Source organism: Leptodactylus fuscus, chromosome 9, assembly GCF_031893055.1.
Source record: "Leptodactylus fuscus isolate aLepFus1 chromosome 9, aLepFus1.hap2, whole genome shotgun sequence".
Taxonomy (NCBI): domain Eukaryota; kingdom Metazoa; phylum Chordata; class Amphibia; order Anura; family Leptodactylidae; genus Leptodactylus; species Leptodactylus fuscus.
Genome location: NC_134273.1, coordinates 11,605,503 through 11,626,822, shown reverse-complemented (window position 1 = coordinate 11,626,822; position 21,320 = coordinate 11,605,503). Strand labels below are relative to the sequence as shown.

Here is a 21,320-nt window from a genome sequence, read left to right as displayed (position 1 = left end):
TCCCCTCACTCACAGTCATCCCTCCCATTTCCAGCCCCAGCAGCTTCATCCTTGCTCAGTACAAACACATTAGTGTCACACAGGCAGGGACCCTCACATGCCATTACAGTGGCAACAAGGAGCCCCCTGACTCAGCCGGGAGACCATCTCCTCCAGCCTGGGGAAGATGGGTAGGAGGGGGGGTGCCCACACCTCTCCATTTGGTAAGTCCTTTTTACACTATAGCTTTCTGCTTGTGGTATGGTCCATTCTGTGCATGGTGGGCTCAGGGGTCTATCACTGGGTACATGGTAAACACTTGTATCTGCATTGAGGAAGAGGATGCTGCTAGACGTTGCCTCTGCTGCATTGTGTGGCTTGGGTTAGGACAGATTTGGGGTACTGATGAGGGGGGTTCTTTGCATCCAGTGTATAGATTGGGGGGGGGGGTCTGCACTATAGCTGGGCCTATGGCCATATCTACAGTTTGTATATAGCATCCCTAGAGCTGTCCTGGGTGCCTCACTTGCTGGGATCCCCCCTATCAGCGTATAGCTCATTTAATAAGGACAATACATGGTGATGCCAGAGCCAGACTGAAATGTGAAAGTTCCCGGTACCACAACAAAGAGCCTGTCTGCTGTCACTGTGCTGCCTTCTGCCTGCAGGACCTGCCATTGGCCTGCTTGTTTTTTTAGCATTCCATGAAGGATCTATTATTATTCCAAGAAGGATCCCATTGTCAGGTGCAGCGAGGCGATCTGAGGTCACATGAGGGTGAAGGATTTAGTCGAAACCTCGTCAAACATTACCAGTCGGCTATTTCAGATTTGTATCACCTGACTTCTAGAAATAGCACCGCCATCCTGTGCTGAAGAGCTTGCAGTCACTTGAAGATCTGTACCCGTCATATTTCCATCCCTCATGTGCGGAAAAGTACCAGGAACTTGATTATTGATCCCTGCATTGGAGTACTGGGGGCGCTGCAGTTTTGCTTTTTTAGTACACAAGGCATAGAGATGCAAAGGATTGATGTGGGACTACAAATCTCAGCATGCCTTGGGTAGCATAGAAGTGCTGTATATGGGATTTGTGTATAGAGATCATGTACAGTCCTGATATATTCTTATGGGTAGCTACGACTGGGGTGATCTGGGGTAAAAAAAAACATTTTCACCTAACCTATGAGGACACTAGGTAAGAAAGGGGGTCTACTAGTCCAAATTATAGAGAATGGAGCCCCCCTGTGTCTATATCTGCACTCATTACCATACTGTACCAAATAATGCCTACACAATACCGCTATTCATTGTCTAAATAAAATTGCTATTCGACGTCCAAATGATACCACCATATAGTATGCATGCATAGTATATAGGGACCACATCACACTGCGCTATACTGTATACCCCATTCATTGTATGTATAAAATGTATAAATTGCTATTTGATGCCTAAACAATACTGCCATACAGAGATTAAATAATACCGCTATACAGTATGCATGCATAGTATATAGGGACCACATCACACTGCGCTATACTGTATACCCCACACAGTACCACCATTCATTGTATATATAAATTGCTATTTGATGCCTAAACAATACTGCCATACAGTGATTAAATAATACCGCTATACAGTATGCATGCATAGTATATAGGGACCACATCACACTGCGATATACTGTATATCCCACACAGTACCACCAATCAGTGTCAATATAAATTGCTATTTGATGTCCAAACAATACCGCCATATGGTGATTAAATAATACCTCCATACAGTATTGCCAATAATATTGCTATATAAGGTCCACAAAACGGTGGCATAGATTTCCCACCCAATAACACACTATTTAGTGTCTATTAAGTTACTGTTCACCATGTAGCTAATACCAACAAACAATGGATAAATAATACTCCATACAGTCATCAATTATATTACAATATAGGGTTCATCTTCCCACTCAGTAATGCCTTTTAGTATCTAAATAAATTTTGCTTTTTGATGCTCAAGTAATACCGCCATAAAATGTATAAATAATACCTCCATACCGTATGGAAATAATGTTACTATCTAGGGCTCATCTAACACTACCGTATATAGTGCTGCCATTTAGTGTCTAAAGTTGCTATTCATTGTTCAAATAATACCGCTATACAGTGTCCAAATAGTAAAGGGAGCCTGTCACTGTGTGCACCATCGGACTATGAAAGGAGGAATATTTTCCCTGATTTGGACTGTTGCGTTGCTAATATCTTCCTCTGTGACTCGGATTACTTATGGAGATCCAGTTCTTTGAAACCCCCTGAGAAATCGATGCCCTCCACCATTGCCCAGTTCAACATACGCCAAAAAAGTCCCTGATAGTAGCCACTTTCCTCTGTTGGCTAGTAAATGAGGATACTGAGAGCTTCTCTTTCACAGGATTTTAATAGACTCTGTGTAATGCTTTATTTATCCTGCGGAGGCGCTGCAGGAAAACCGAACACTGACTTAGAGGTGTGCCCTTACAGTGTTGGCCAAAAGTATTGGCCCCCCTGCAGTTCTGTCCGATAATCCTCGTTGTCCCCCAGATAATGATTACAAGCACAAACTCTTTGGTAATATCTTCATTTATTTGCTTCCAATGAAAAAACACAAAAGAGAATGAAAAAAAAGTCACATCATTGATCATTTTACACAAAACTCCAAAACTGGTGCGGACAGAAGTATTGGCGCCCTCAGCCTAATACTTGGTAGCACAACCTTTAGACACAATAACTGCGCACAACCGCTCCCGCTAACCAGCAATGAGTTTCTTACAAGGCTCTGCTGGAATCTTAGACCCTTCTTCTTTGGCAAACTGCTCGCGGTCCCCCCTGAGATGTGAAGGAGGCCTTCTCCAAACTGCCACCAAGAGATCTCTCCCCCTCCCCCACAGGTGTTCTATGGGATTCAGGGCTGGACTCATTGCTGCCACTTTACAAGTCTCCAGGGCTTTCTCTCACCACCATTTTCTAGTGCTGACCTGAAGTGTGTTTTGGGTCATTGTCCTGCTGGAAGAGCCCTGACCTCTGAGGGAGACCCCGCTTTCTCACACTGGGCCCTACATGATGCTGCACAATGTGTTGGTCGTCTTCAGACTTCATAATGCCATGCACACGGTCAAGCAGTCCAGTGCCAGAGGCAGCAAAGCAACCCCAAACCATCAGGGACCTCCGCCATGTCTGACTGTAGGGGGCGTCTTCTTCTCTTTGAAGGCCTCTCTTTTTTCCCTGTAATCTCTATGTTGAGGCCTTTTCCTACTTTTGTCTCATCTGACCAGAGAACATTCTTCCAGAACGTTTTTGGCTTTCTCAGGTAAGTTTTGGCAAACTCCAGCCTGGCTTATGTCTCTGGGTAAGAAGTGGGGTCTTCCTGGGTCTCCTACCATACAGTCCCTTCTCATTCAGACGCTGACGCTGGATAGTACGGGGTGACACTGTTGTACCCTCGGACTGCAGGGCAGCTTGGACTTGTTTGGATGTTAGTCGCGGTTCTTTATCCACCATCCGCACAATCTTGCGGTGAAATCTCTCGTCAATGTTTCTCTTCCGTCCACATCTTGGGAGGTTAGCCACAGTGCCATGGGCTTTACACTTCTTGATGACACTGCGCACGGTAGACACAGGAACGTTCAGGGCTTTGGAGATGGACTTGTAGCCTTGAGATTGCTCAGGCTTCCTCACAATTTTGCTTCTCAAGTCCTCAGACAGTTCTTTGGTCTTCTTTCTTTTCTCCATGCTCAATGTGGTCACACAAGGACACAGGACAGAGGTGGAGTCAGCTTTAATCCATTTCAACTGGCTGCAAGTGTGATTTAGTTATTGCCACCACCTGTTAGGTGCCTCAGGTAAGTAACAGGTGCTGTTAATTACACAAATTAGAGAAGCATCACATGATTTTTCAAACAGTGCCAATACTTTTGTCCACCCCCTTTTTATGTTTGCTGTGGAATTATATCCAATTTGGCTTTTTGACAATTCTTTTTGTGGTTTTCCATTGAAGACAAATTAAATGAAGATAATAATACCAAAGAATTTGTGATTGCAATCATTTTCTGGAAGAACATGAGTATTATCTGACAGAATTGCAGGGGTGCCAATACTTTTGGCCAACACTGTATGCTGCACTGCCGGACACATCCCCCGTGATGAGATTACAGGAGCCTTTTGGTTGCTATATCACCTGGAAACCTTATGCAAGTCCCAGGCCCGCCATTATATAGTTCCTATTACACCTTGCCTCGGGCAGGATTTAATAGGAACATAACAAATTTACCATAGACGGCAATACGATGGTGCTGCAGCCTACGCTATAAGCAATGTAATGTTCAAACCCCCTAGGGCTCTAAGAATAAAATAAAAAATAAAAAGTTATAAAAAAATTTTAAAAAAGTAGCAAAAGAAATAAAAATTTGGATTGTCCCATTTAAAAAAAAATAAGCAAAAAAAAAAAAGAACACCCCGGAAGATCTGGAAATACCCGAAATAAAATATAGAAGAATTTAGCCCATATGGTGAACCCCATTATGATGGAGGTCGGAATAGTTGTCATTTCATTGCTTCACCTCCCCCCCCCCCAACAAAAAAAAAAAAAAATTGAATAAAAAGTGGGGAAAATTAAAAATATAGCAAAAAGTTACTGAAAAATTTTTGGAAATATTTTGTTTTTTTTTCCCACGTTATTAAAATATAACAATAGCTATATAAATGTCGTATGTACTGTGGGCGGAATTAAAGGGGTTGTCCAGGCCAAAATGAACAATGCTTTTAACTTTTAAATCAGCCGGGGGCATTGACAATTTTTAAAAAATACATACTCGCTAGAGATGAGCGAACACTATTCAGAACAGCCGTTCCGATAGAAATGGTGGCCGGTCGCTTAACCCCCCACATGCCGGCTCCGTCCATTCATTTCTATGGGAGCGTGCTATTCGGAACGGCTGTTTCGAATAGTGTTCGCTCATCTCTAATACTCACCTGTCCCTGAAGCTCCTCCCACGCATTCCGTTTCTTCTGTTCCGGCGGCTTCTCCCGGACCATTTCCAGAGTTCCACTGATTGGCCAATGAGCAAAGGGCCTGTGATGTCACTACCTTTGACATCACGGGCCTGCTGAGGTCACTGATTGGCCTCAACAATCATGACAGCTGTCACGTTCCACCAATCAGTGAAGGGCCTGTAATGTCACTTCCTGTGACATCATGGGTCCTCTTCCCGAGGCCTGCTGAGGTCACCGAATGGCCTCATTGATCATGTGACAGTTGTCACGTTCCGCAATCAGCGAAGGGCCTGTGATGTCACTACCTGTGACATCACGGGTCCTCTTCCTGAGGCCGTTGATTGGCCTCAGCAGTCACATGACCAAGGAGATGTTGCTGGAGCAAAAGAACCGGGACGCACGGGAGGACACCGGAGCATTGGGGTCAGGTGAATATGCATTTTTTTAAAAAAAATTTCATTGCCCACGGCTAATTTAAAAGTTAAAAGGGTTGTCCATTTTTGTCTGGAGAACCCCTTTAATTTTGCACACCAGCACATACCACATTGATTTACCGTAGTCATTGTTATATTACACAAAAGCAAAAAATGGCTACGACAGATATAACCGCAGTCGTAATCACAACACATGGGGCCCAGACTGGGAGCTGCTCTGCCTCATAGAGGGGGCCCCAAATATCATACATGCAAATGAGTTGTCCTAATGGTATAACAGCTTTAATAGAGTCCTGCAGACTGTGGGATTGTGGGTAATACAGACTAATGCATTGCAGCCATGAACTGGTTAACCCCGCACTTCCTCACTCCCTCTTCAGTATTTTAGTAATTTCCTCTGACTTGCACATTCTGAAACAATTCCTGAAATATTTGTCAACATCAATGCCGAAACAAATGTCACCAACAGTCACAGCCCGACCAGAAGGGATTATCCGGGGCAAATATTATCAGATTGTGGCAGATTAGTTATATCAGGGATTTATTATTAACATTTTTTGTATTTTTTTTAAGTTAATTTTGTTTTAGTTTGTGATTATTCAGATAAAAAACATGAAGAATAATAAGTATAAAATGTAATGTATGTACACAGCAGAATAGTGAGTGCAGCTCTGGAGTATAATACAGGATAAGTAATGTAATGTATGTACACAATGACTGCACCAGCAGAATAGTGAGCGCAGCTCTGGAGTATAATACAGGATAAGTAATGTAATGTATGTACACAATGACTGCACCAGCAGAATAGTGAGCGCAGCTCTGGAGTATAATACAGGATAAGTAATGTAATGTATGTACACAATGACTGCACCAGCAGAATAGTGAGCGCAGCTCTGGAGTATAATACAGGATAAGTAATGTAATGTATGTACACAGTGACTGCACCAGCAGAATAGTGAGCGCAGCTCTGGAGTATAATACAGGATAAGTAATGTAATGTATGTACACAGTGACTGCACCAGCAGAATAGTGAGCGCAGCTCTGGAGTATAATACAGGATAAGTAATGTAATGTATGTACACAGTGACTGCACCAGCAGAATAGTGAGCGCAGCTCTGGAGTATAATACAGGATAAGTAATGTAATGTATGTACACAGTGACTGCACCAGCAGAATAGTGAGCGCAGCTCTGGAGTATAATACAGGATAAGTAATGTAATGTATGTACACGGTGACTGTACCAGCAGAATAGTGAGCGCAGCTCTGGAGTATAATACAGGATAAGTAATGTAATGTATGTACACAGTGACTGCTCCAGCAGAATAGTGAGCGCAGCTCTGGAGTATAATACAGGATAAGTAATGTAATGTATGTACACAGTGACTGCTCCAGCAGAATAGTGAGCGCAGCTCTGGAGTATAATACAGGATAAGTAGTGACACAACAGTTTTGCAGTATGGCTGTTATCCATGATTCATACTAAGATAGTTCATGGCTTCTATAAGATTGCATTGTATTTCTTTGCAGAACTTCTTCTACTTAGTGATATAATTCCCGGTTAGTGAGTTTGGTCGTCATCTCCTTCACCCACTCAGTGTATGGGTGAGAACTTCAGGACAAGATAGAGTGGGCACATGTTAGACGATGATGGCTGAGATAAATTCCTCCCAATAAGATGTGTAAGTTGATTTTCTAGTCTGGTTGTCAGTGTCAGATAATCACCTTGAGAGGCGTCAGACTCCTCCAGAAAGTCCTCAAGTCACTCGGTACCTTAAGTGCAGGAACACGCCGATGAGATCTCCGCTGTGCTGCAGAACTGATCAATAGCTCGCACCGATACATTAGTGACTAGATGAATCTATTGAATCAATGTAAAGTAGAATTTCTATCATTCAGTTTGAATACAATGGAAAATTCCTTGGAAAAAATAAGAGGCCAGCGCTGGGATAATTTCACGCTTTCAATGACATAAATGCTCGGCGCAGATCTAGATGGCGGAAAATTGCCTGATTATCTTTAGCATAATGTACATTTTGCTTTTTCACAGATCCTTGATTCCAAAGACGCCATCTAAGCATTGTTGTCTTCTGACAGTACGGTACTGTAGGTAGAGTTCGGCTATATGTTGATGTAGTTCTCCCTTGTCCCTGTAGATGTCACTGATACTGTTATATGGGAATGGTCAGCACTGACCCCTGCTGTCTCGGTTGAGTATGACATTTCTTAGTATGGATATATTACACAAAAATGCATATTAAAGGGATTTTGTAGGGTTTAACCCATTCTTAGGATAGGCTATAATGTGATCCAGATATCACAATAGTCTTGGGCTTCCAGGGAGAGCTGCAAAACCTTCACTGCAGTAAGAGATGCAGCAATTCATGTCCATGCAATACAGTGAATAGAGCTGAGTGGCAGGATTAATACTGGTTACTGCAGAGAAGTACTGCAACGCCAAGGTCACTTAATTCTGCTGATTGTGGGAATTTCAGGGTCACACTGACTATTTGTTTTAGAGATAATACAAACAGTGATGTCACAGTACAGGATAATACGCACAGTGATGTCACAGTACAGAGATAATGCACACAGTGATGTCACAGTACAGGATAATACACACAGTGATGTCACAGTACAGGGATAATACACACAGTGATGTCACAGTACAGGATAATACACACTGATGTCACAGTACAGGATAATACACACAGTGATGTCACAGTACAGAGATAATACACACAGTGATGTCACAGTACAGAGATAATACACACAGTGATGTCACAGTACAGAGATAATACACACAGTGATGTCACAGTACAGGGATAATACACACAGTGATGTCACAGTACAGGATAATACACACAGTGATGTCACAGTACAGGGATAATACACACAGTGATGTCACAGTACAGAGATAATACACACAGTGATGTCACAGTACAGAGATAATACACACAGTGATGTCACAGTACAGAGATAATACACACAGTGATGTCACAGTACAGAGATAATACACACAGTGATGTCACAGTACAGGATAATACACACAGTGATGTCACAGTACAGGATAATACACACAGTGATGTCACAGTACAGTGATAATACACACAGTGATGTCACAGTACAGGGATAATACACACAGTGATGTCACAGTACAGGATAATACACACAGTGATGTCACAGTACAGTGATAATACACACAGTGATGTCACAGTACAGAGATAATACACACAGTGATGTCACAGTACAGGGATAATACACACAGTGATGTCACAGTACAGGATAATACACACAGTGATGTCACAGTACAGTGATAATACACACAGTGATGTCACAGTACAGGGATAATACACACAGTGATGTCACAGTACAGGATAATACACACAGTGATGTCACAGTACAGGGATAATACACACAGTGATGTCACAGTATAGGATAATACACACAGTGATGTCACAGTACAGGGATAATACACACAGTGATGTCACAGTACAGGGATAATACACACAGTGATGTCACAGTACAGGGATAATACACACAGTGATGTCACAGTACAGAGATAATACACACAGTGATGTCACAGTACAGAGATAATACACACAGTGATGTCACAGTACAGGGATAATACACACAGTGATGTCACAGTACAGAGATAATACACACAGTGATGTCACAGTACAGGATAATACACACAGTGATGTCACAGTACAGGATAATACACACAGTGATGTCACAGTACAGAGATAATACACACAGTGATGTCACAGTACAGGATAATACACACAGTGATGTCACAGTACAGGATAATACACACAGTGATGTCACAGTACAGGGATAATACACACAGTGATGTCACAGTACAGGGATAATACACACAGTGATGTCACAGTACAGGATAATACACACAGTGATGTCACAGTACAGAGATAATACACACAGTGATGTCACAGTACAGGATAATACACACAGTGATGTCACAGTACAGGATAATACACACAGTGATGTCACAGTACAGAGATAATACACACAGTGATGTCACAGTACAGAGATAATACAAACAATGATGTCACAGTACAGGATAATACACAGTGATGTCACAGTACAGGGATAATACACACAGTGATGTCACAGTACAGGATAATACACACAGTGATGTCACAGTACAGGATAATACACACAGTGATGTCACAGTACAGGGATAATACACACAGTGATGTCACAGTACAGAGATAATACACACAGTGTTGTCACAGTACAGAGATAATACACACAGTGATGTCACAGTACAGAGATAATACAAACAATGATGTCACAGTACAGGATAATACACAGTGATGTCACAGTACAGGGATAATACACACAGTGATGTCACAGTACAGGGATAATACACACAATGATGTCACAGTACAGAGATAATACACACAGTGACGTCATAGTACAGAGATAATACACACAGTGATGTCACAGTACAGAGATAATACACACAGTGATGTCACAGTACAGAGATAATACACACAGTGACGTCACAGTACAGAGATAATACACACAGTGACGTCATAGTACAGAGATAATACACACAGTGATGTCACAGTACAGAGATAATACACACAGTGATGTCACAGTACAGAGATAATACACACAGTGACGTCACAGTACAGAGATAATACACACAGTGACGTCACAGTACAGGAATAATACACACAGTGATGTCACAATACAGAGATAATACACACAGTGATGTCACAGTACAGAGATAATACACACAGTGATGTCACAGTACAGAGATAATACACACAGTGATGTCACAGTACAGGATAATACACACAGTGATGTCACAGTACAGGAATAATACACACAGTGATGTCACAGTACAGAGATAATACACACAGTGATGTCACAGTACAGAGATAATACACACAGTGATGTCACAGTACAGGATAATACACACAGTGATGTCACAATACAGAGATAATACACACAGTGATGTCACAGTACAGGAATAATACACACAGTGATCTCACAGTACAGAGATAATACACACAGTGATGTCACAGTACAGGGATAATACACACAGTGATGTCATAGTACAGAGATAATACACACAGTGACGTCATAGTACAGAGATAATACACACAGTGATGTCACAGTACAGAGATAATACACACAGTGATGTCACAGTACAGGAATAATACACACAGTGATGTCACAGTACAGGGATAATACACACAGTGATGTCACAGTACAGGATAATACACACAGTGATGTCACAGTACAGGGATAATACACACAGTGATGTCACAGTACAGGGATAATACACACAGTGATGTCACAGTACAGGATAATACACACAGTGATGTCACAGTACAGAGATAATACACACAGTGATGTCACAGTACAGGAATAATACACACAGTGATGTCACAGTACAGGATAATACACACAGTGATGTCACAATACAGAAATAATACACACAGTGATGTCACAGTACAGGATAATACACACAGTGATGTCACAGTACAGGGATAATACACACAGTGATGTCACAGTACAGAGATAATACACACAGTGATGTCACAGTACAGGGATAATACACACAGTGATGTCACAGTACAGGGATAATACACACAGTGATGTCATAGTACAGAGATAATACACACAGTGATGTCACAGTACAGGGATAATACACACAGTGATGTCACATTACAGAGATAATACACACAGTGATGTCACAGTACAGGATAATACACACAGTGATGTCACAGTACAGGATAATACACACAGTGATGTCACAGTACAGAGATAATACACACAGTGATGTCACAGTACAGGGATAATACACACAGTGATGTCACAGTACAGAGAAAATACACACAGTGATGTCACAGTACAGGGATAATACACACAGTGATGTCACAGTACAGAGATATTACACACAGTGATGTCACAGTACAGGGATAATACACACAGTGATGTCACAGTACAGGGATAATACACACAGTGATGTCACAGTACAGAGATAATACACACAGTGATGTCACAGTACAGGATAATACACACAGTGATGTCACAGTACAGGATAATACACACAGTGATGTCACAGTACAGGATAATACACACAGTGATGTCACAGTACAGGATAATACACACAGTGATGTCACAGTACAGGATAATACACACAGTGATGTCACAGTACAGAGATAATACACACAGTGATGTCACAGTACAGAGATAATACACACAGTGATGTCACAGTACAGGATAATACACACAGTGATGTCACAGTACAGAGATAATACACACAGTGATGTCACAGTACAGAGATAATACACACAGTGATGTCACAGTACAGAGATAATACACACAGTGATGTCACAGTACAGGATAATACACACAGTGATGTCACAGTACAGAGATAATACACACAGTGATGTCACAGTACAGAGATAATACACACAGTGATGTCACAGTACAGAGATAATACACACAGTGACGTCATAGTACAGAGATAATACACACAGTGATGTCACAGTACAGAGATAATACACACAGTGACGTCACAGTACAGGAATAATACACACAGTGATGTCACAATACAGAGATAATACACACAGTGATGTCACAGTACAGGATAATACACACAGTGATGTCACAGTACAGGAATAATACACACAGTGATGTCACAGTACAGAGATAATACACACAGTGATGTCACAGTACAGGAATAATACACACAGTGATGTCACAGTACAGAGATAATACACACAGTGATGTCACAATACAGAGATAATACACACAGTGATGTCACAGTACAGGATAATACACACAGTGATGTCACAGTACAGGGATAATACACACAGTGATGTCACAGTACAGAGATAATACACACAGTGATGTCACAGTACAGAGATAATACACACAGTGATGTCACAGTACAGGATAATACACACAGTGATGTCACAGTACAGGGATAATACACACAGTGATGTCACAGTACAGGGATAATACACACAGTGATGTCACAGTACAGAGATAATACACACAGTGATGTCACAGTACAGGGATAATACACACAGTGATGTCACAGTACAGAGATAATACACACAGTGATGTCACAGTACAGGGATAATACAAACAATGATGTCACAGTACAGGATAATACACAGTGATGTCACAGTACAGGGATAATACACACAGTGATGTCATAGTACAGAGATAATACACACAGTGACGTCATAGTACAGAGATAATACACACAGTGATGTCACAGTACAGAGATAATACACACAGTGACGTCACAGTACAGGAATAATACACACAGTGATGTCACAATACAGAGATAATACACACAGTGATGTCACAGTACAGGATAATACACACAGTGATGTCACAGTACAGGAATAATACACACAGTGATGTCACAGTACAGAGATAATACACACAGTGATGTCACAGTAGAGGAATAATACACACAGTGATGTCACAGTACAGAGATAATACACACAGTGATGTCACAATACAGAGATAATACACACAGTGATGTCACAGTACAGGATAATACACACAGTGATGTCACAGTACAGGGATAATACACACAGTGATGTCACAGTACAGAGATAATACACACAGTGATGTCACAGTACAGAGATAATACACACAGTGATGTCACAGTACAGGGATAATACACACAGTGATGTCACAGTACAGAGATAATACACACAGTGATGTCACAATACAGAGATAATACACACAGTGATGTCACAGTACAGGATAATACACACAGTGATGTCACAGTACAGGGATAATACACACAGTGATGTCACAGTACAGAGATAATACACACAGTGATGTCACAGTACAGGGATAATACACACAGTGATGTCACAGTACAGAGATAATACACACAATGATGTCACAATACAGAGATAATACACACAGTGATGTCACAGTACAGGATAATACACACAGTGATGTCACAGTACAGGGATAATACACACAGTGATGTCACAGTACAGAGATAATACACACAGTGATGTCACAGTACAGAGATAATACACACAGTGATGTCACAGTACAGGATAATACACACAGTGATGTCACAGTACAGAGATAATACACACAGTGATGTCACAGTACAGAGATAATACACACAGTGATGTCACAGTACAGGGTTAGTGAGTACAGTTTCCCTGCCCCCTCCCATCATACATAATTATTGGATGCACTATACAATGTTGGCCAAAAGTATTGGCACCCCTGCAATTCTGTCAGATAATACTCCTGTTCTTCCAGATAATGATTGCAAGCACAAACTCTTTGGTATTATTATCTTCATTTAATTTCTCTTCAATGGAAAACCACAAAAAGAATTGTCAAAATGCCAAATTGGATATAATTCCACACCAAACATAAAAAAGGGGGTGGACCAAAGTATTGGCACTGTTTGAAAAATCATGTGATACTTCTCTAATTTGTGTAATTAACAGCACCTGTTACTTACCTGAGGCACCTAACAGGTGGTGGCAATAATTAAATCACACTTGCAGCCAGTTGAAATGGATTAAAGCTGACTCCACCTCTGTCCTGTGTCCTTGTGTGACCACATTGAGCATGGAGAAAAGAAAGAAGACCAAAGAACTGTCTGAGGACTTGAGAAGCAAAATTGTGAGGAAACCTGAGCAATCTCAAGGCTACAAGTCCATCTCCAAAGACCTGAATGTTCCTGTGTCTACCGTGCGCAGTGTCATCAAGAAGTGTAAAGCCCATGGCACTGTGGCTAACCTCCCTAGATGTGGACGCAAAAGAAACACCGACGAGAGATTTCACCGCAAGATTGTGCGGATGGCGGATAAAGAACCTCGACTAACATCCAAACAAGTCCAAGCTGCCCTGCAGTCCGAGGGTACAACAGTGTCACCCCGTACTATCCAGCGTCAGCGTCTGAATGAGAAGGGACTGTATGGTAGGAGACCCAGGAAGACCCCACTTCTTACCCAGAGACATAAGCCAGGCTGGGGTTTGCCAAAACTTACCTGAGAAAGCCAAAACCGTTCTGGAAGAATGTTCTCTGGTCAGAGGAGACAAAAGTAGGAGAAGGCCTCAACATAGAGATTACAGGGGAAAAAGAGGCCTTCAAAGAGAAGAAGACGCCCCCTACAGTCAGACATGGCGGAGGGTCCCTGATGTTTTGGGGTTGCTTTGCTGCCTCTGGCACTGGACTGCATGGCCGTGTACATGGCATTATGAAGTCTGAAGACGACCAACACATTGTGCAGTATCATGTAGGGCCCAGTGTGAGAAAGCGGGGTCTCCCTCAGAGGTCAGGGCTCTTCCAGCAGGACAAGGACCCAAAACACACTTCAGGTCAGCACTAGAAAATGGTGGTGAGAGAAAGCCCTGGAGACTTGTAAAGTGGCAGCAATGAGTCCAGCCCTGAATCCCATAGAACACCTGTGGGGGAGGGGGAGAGATCTCTTGGTGGCAGTTTGGAGAAGGCCCCCTTCACATCTCAGGGGGGACCGCGAGCAGTTTGCTAAAGAAGAAGGGTCTAAGATTCCAGCAGAGCCTTGTAAGAAACTCATTGCTGGTTAGCGGAAGCGGTTGTGCGCAGTTATTGTGTCTAAAGGTTGTGCGACCAAGTATTAGGCTGAGGGCGCCAATACTTCTGTCCGCACCAGTTCTGGAGTTTTGTGTAAAATGATCAATGATGTGACTTTTTTTTTTATTTTCTTTTGTGTTTTTTCATTGCAAGCAAAATAAATGAAGATATTACCAAAGAGTTTGTGCTTGTAATCATTATCTGGTGGACAACGAGGATTATCTGACAGAAGTGCAGGGGGGGCCAATACTTTTGCCCAACACTGTATGTAGATCTGTATAGTAGCTGCTTTGGGCTACGCCCGTCCCCCTAGTAGTTATATTTGGGGTACAGGTGACACTTCCTTACATACATGTGGATGACGTTGCTGTAACTCCAGAACATTGTAGAGATCTGTCCGTGTCACTTGTCAGCTTCATCCTCTGTTACTAGGCAAAATAAACCGAATATAAACTCTATGGAGATTTTGCCCCTCGGTCGATTTTGAAGCTTTGTGTAACCAAAAGACTCCGATCTTTAGCCCATAAGGATTTCTCTGATCTATCGTACAGTGGTCGCCTTCACAGATTTGGGGTATCTATGGCATAGAGTGACCCGTATTACATGGAGATAGGGTTTAGTAGGGGCGTGAGAAGGCCTGGATTAGAGCGGCCTATTCATCCTAATCTCCTTACTGGCGGCCATGCTTTCTCCGTCTTATGTGTCGCCTTGTTTATCCACAAACATGTCCTTAGATGCGAGATGACAGGAACGCAGTGACATTTGTTACAGGGACACCACAGCTGTGTATGGAAACACAATGGCGCTCTATTTAACCATCTGAACCCATGTGGAGTAACAATAGCTCCATTATGTGATATAATTACCAATTTCATCATGACAAGCGACTTCAGGAACGCTCCATCTCTATTCACAAACCTTCTTCTCGTCTTTTGTCTGGATGCGATTTCTCATACTCAGATTCTGGCACAGCCTGGAAGAAAATGATATCATAGAAATACATAAAACTATCTGACAAAGGACTGGATTTTCGGTGGTCACCAGTGACCCACAGCCTTCTAGAGGAGGCTGCTCCATTATCTCTGCATCTGAAGACGACCACCTACATTGCATACAAGATAACACTAATGGTCATTCTCTAACCCAGACCCAAATGTTATCATTTTATTTAGTTCCACAAAGGTCTATGCCACAAATCTGAACTCCAACCATGTTACAGGCTCAATACTCCAGAGCTGCACTCACTATTCTGCTGGTACAGTCACTGTGTACGTACATTACATTACTTATCCTGTATTATACTCCAGAGCTGCGCTCACTATTCTGCTGGTGCAGTCACTGTGTACATACATTACATTACTTATCCTGTATTATACTCCAGAGCTGCGCTCACTATTCTGCTGGTACAGTCACTGTGTACATACATTACATTACTTATCCTGTATTATTCTCCAGAGCTGCACTCACTATTCTGCTGGTACGGTCACTGTGTACATACATTACATTACTTATCCAGTATTATACTCCAGAGCTGCACTCACTATTCTGCTGGTGCGGTCACTGTGTACATACATTACATTACTTATCCTGTATTATACTCCAGAGCTGCACTCACTATTCTGCTGGTGCAGTCACTGTGTACATACATTACATTACTTATCCTGTATTATACTCCAGAGCTGCGCTCACTATTCTGCTGGTGCAGTCACTGTGTACATACATTACATTACTTATCCTGTATTATACCCCAGAGCTGCGCTCACTATTCTGCTGGTGCAGTCACTGTGTACATACATTATATTACTTATCCTGTATTATACTCCAGAGCTGCGCTCACTATTCTGCTGGTACAGTCACTGTGTACATCAGGCATGTCAAACTCCGGGTACCCCGAGGGCCACATGAGTAACAAGAGGTTGTTGCAAGGGCCGCACACGGCAGCTAATGTCACACACGTATTTTAACAGCAGTCATGAAAACAAGATATGAAGTAGTAATATGTAAGAGCAACATATATTTGCAGTGCGCAACAGCAACTAATATATTTAACAAAAATACAGCAATTAAAAACTAAACATTTATTTGCTATCATTTTTTTAGTGTTTTGTCCTAAGGCTTGACACCTCTTTGTGCTAACAATTGTTGGTATATCAGGCTGAAATGACAACGCAGTGCCTACTTTGATCAAAGATGATAAGTGGTGATCAGTCAGCCTTGTTCTCTGAGAAGATTTTGTTAGTTTCATAAAAGAAAATTATCTGTTTACATATACACCCTTCATCTGCCTCCAGTTTCATGTCCCCTCCATCTCTGCCCCCAGTTTCATGTCCCCTCCATCTCTGCCCCCAGATTCATATCCCCCCATCTCTGCCCCCCAGATTCATGACCCCCCATCTCTGCCCCCCAGATTCATGTCCCCCCCATATTCATGTCCCCCCTCCATCTCTGCCCCCAGATTCATGTCCCCTCCATCTCTGCCCCCAGATTCATGTCCCCTCCATCTCTGCCCCCAGATTCATGTCCCCCATCTCTTCCCCCAGATTCATGTCCCTCCATCTCTGCCCCCAGATTCATGTCCTCTCCATCTCTGCCCCAGATTCATGTCCCCCATCTCTGCCCCCAGATTCATGTCCCTCCATCTCTGCCCCCAGATTCATGTCCCTCCATCTCTGCCCCCAGATTCATGTCCTCTCCATCTCTGCCCCAGATTCATGTCCCTCCATCTCTGCCCCCAGATTCATGTCCCTCCATCTCTGCCCCCAGATTCATGTCCCTCCATCTCTGCCCCCAGATTCATGTCCCTCCATCTCTGCCCCCAGATTCATGTCCCCACATCTCTGTCCCCCAGATTTATGTCCCTCCATCTCTGCCCCCAGATTCATGTCCCCACATCTCTGTCCCCCAGATTCATGTCCCTCCCATCTCTGCCCCCAGATTCAGGTCCCCACATCTCTGCCCCAGATTCATGTCCCTCCATCTCTGCCCCAAGTTTCATGTCCCTCCCATCTCTGCCCCCAGATTCATGTCCCCACATCTCAGCCCCCAGATTCATGTCCCTCCATCTCTGCCCCCATATTCATGTCCCCTCCATCTCTGCCCCCAGATTCATTTCCCCTTATCTCTGCTTCTAGATTCATGTCCCTCCATCTCTGACCCCAGATTCATGCCCCCCCATCTCTGCCCCCAGATTCATGTCCTCTCCATCTCTGCCCCCAGTGTCATGCCGTCTCCTCCTTCATCTGCCCCCAGTTTCACGTTCCACCTCTATGTGTACACACATTAAACTTACCTTCTCCAACAACTCTGAGTCCTCGCTCCCCCGCTGCACTCTCTCTCTCTCGCTAACAGTTGTAGACGCGATGTGACGTCATCACGTCACATCACGTCTACACAGCGAGTAGCAGCGTGAGTTTTGTACATCTGCGGCCCGCACAAAAGTCTCAAACTTTGTCTCTAAACTTTAGAGACAAAGTTTGAGACTTTTGTGTGGGCCGCAGATATACCTGTAAAGGGCCGCATGCGGCCCTCGGGCCGCATGTTTGACATGCCTGGTGTACATACATTACATTACTTATCCTGTATTATACTCCAGAGCTGCGCTCACTATTCTGCTGGTACAGTCACTGTGTACATACATTACATTACTTATCCTGTATTATACTCCAGAGCTGCGCTCACTATTCTGCTGGTACAGTCACTGTGTACATACATTACATTACTTATCCTGTATTATACTCCAGAGCTGCGCTCACTATTCTGCTGGTGCAGTCACTGTGTACATACATTACATTACTTATCCTGTATTATACTCCAGAGCTGCGCTCACTATTCTGCTGGTGCATTACTGTGTACATACATGACATTGCTCAGAATACAATCCCCTATCCCAGTATGTGTTCCAGAATACAGCCGTCATATCGCGCCATGTTATAAGCTGGCAGTACATTAATTAGATGGAAATTTCAGCCTATGCGCACGTCTTTGCAGCGTCTGTAGACATATAAACATGCAGACTTCACTGCTATTTACGTGTATTAATATTTACACTCTGACCTTTTATGAATATGTAATAGATGACTTGCAACAAGTCCCTGAGACATGGCTTAGTGTCTGCAGCTTTTACCGCAGTCCTCAGCACGGCTCTCAGGATGTGCGGACGCTCACAGCAGTCCATGGATTCCAGCACCGCAGCAGCCACAACACAAACAAGCGATGTCTGCATAGTCTGCACTGAGACAGATTATTCTACAGTGCCAGGTACATTGTAGGACTGGAACAGTGATGTCACTCTCTAAAACATTAGAATTGTGATGTCACTTGTCACGTTATTCTCTATAATTCTCTTTTAATAGCTTAAAAATGATAGTAATACAAATATTAAAGTGCTCGTCCTATAAGGGACCTTCAATTGTGGCCCTGCGGACCCCACGGCGTATAGCTCAGCTTTGACTTTCTGCCATAGCTTTGCTTGATGTTTAGTCTCAGACAGGTTGAGACTAACTGTTGTGTGGCTGAATGATGGGAAGATCACGCCGGATTCTTCCCCATTAAAAATAATCGAAGCCAATTCCAGATGGAATTTGTTGCTGATTTTTATATAGAATACTCCAAATCTGCTCTAAATTCCTCCATAAGAATATATCCAAAGTGAGCACCAACTGGTAATCAGCTGATCGCAGACGATCCCTCCTGCCAGTGACTGCATGGTTCTTCTACAGTGGCCACTGGTGGCGAAATGTGGTATTACATGCTGCCTATATAAATGAATGGGTGGGCAAATAACACTTGGTCATGCTGAGTCCTCCATAATGGGAACCATTGCTTGCTACATGTATCAGAAGGAAGTTCTTTGTGGGCCCCTCTCTCTATGAGATCCATATATCCAACTGCTTCTGAATATCCGACTTGTTATTGTCCATGGACGTGACAAGCTTGGCAGGTATTCACTATATCATGTTGTAAAGTGACCTGACAGCAGAGTACACCTATTTGTATACTGCAAAGTCAAAGGAACTCCATATACTGCCCTATGACTTCCATAATAGCTACTATTAGCAAAGTTAATACCGCTATAATACTGCATGGTGTGAATATGGAACCATATAGAGATACTGTCTGGACTAGGGTTGAGCCGATCTTGACTTTTCAGGATCGATTTTGAAATCCGATTTCCGATCATTTTTCATTCGAACCCGATCTCGATCCCAATTCCGATCCCAATGCAAGTCAATGGGATTTTTTTACTAATCGGAGATCGGATTTGAAAAACAATCCTATTCACTATACAGCATGGAGTCTAACAACTGAACGCTTTAATTTTAGAATCCACACTGTTTAGTGATTTTTTTTAATCACTAAGTAGCCAGAGGATTTTTTTTTAATCCTCTGGCTACTTAGTCCCCCCTGGTGTCCACTTACCTGCAGAGATGGCTGGTCCAGGGCCCGGTGTTCTTCTTCACCTCGCTGCCCCCTGCCTCCCAGGTTAGGAGAGTGTGGACGGGTTAGGAGAGTGTGGGCAGGTAATGGGAGGAGAGACGTCACATCTCCCCACCCTATACCCGCCCACACTCTCCTAAGCCACAAGCCCCGCCTTCTTCCTAGCTCTTTAAGACTAACCTGGGAGGTGGGGGCAGCGAGGCGAAGAAGAAGGGGAACACCGGGCACCGGACCAGCCATCTCTGCAGGTAGGTAGCTACTAGCTAGTCTCCCATTAGAATGAATGGACGCAGCCAGCACGCAAGGGGTTAAGGCTGTGTGCCGGCTGCTTACATTCATTCCTATAGAACCACAGCGGAGCCTTCACACTGAGTATACAATACTCAGTGTGAAGGCTAACATTGTTAGCTTTTCCCACAATGCTTGGCCAGTAGCAAAGCATTGTGGGAAATAATCACCGATCTCGATCCCACCTAAAAAGATCGTGTTCGGAATTCCGATCGCGATCGTGAAATTTTCTCGATCGATGATCGGAATCCGATCTTTTCCGAACACGATTGCTCAACCCTAGTATGGACGCATATCAGTTTATGGGTGCTGTGAAGTACAGAATTTGTACAGAGTAGGGTTGAGTGATCGGGAAAGATTGCATCCCGATCGGCGATCGAGCAAATTTCACGATCAGGATCGGCTGAAGAATGATCGGAAAACGGGTTTTAAAAACGATCCTGAAATCTCAAGATCGGCTCAACTCTACTCCATAAACATAAAGTAACTAGGGTTGAGCAATCAGGATCAGAAAAGATCAGATCCTGATCGGTGATCGAGCAGATTTCACGATCGGGATCGG

The 21,320-nt window shown here is 43.1% G+C and overlaps 1 protein-coding gene across 4 annotated transcripts in view; it reads left to right on the top strand.

Moving 5' to 3' along the window:
* The window catches only part of SLC44A5 (solute carrier family 44 member 5), an 87,369-nt gene continuing 66,049 nt past the window's right edge, over window positions 1–21,320 (top strand). For all 4 annotated transcript variants that reach the window (XM_075287796.1, XM_075287794.1, XM_075287795.1 and 1 more), the window contains exon 1: window positions 1–203. In XM_075287796.1, the coding sequence (XP_075143897.1) occupies window positions 167–203 (37 nt within the window). In that variant the 5' untranslated portion in view covers window positions 1–166. The remainder of the gene's footprint in view (window positions 204–21,320) is intronic.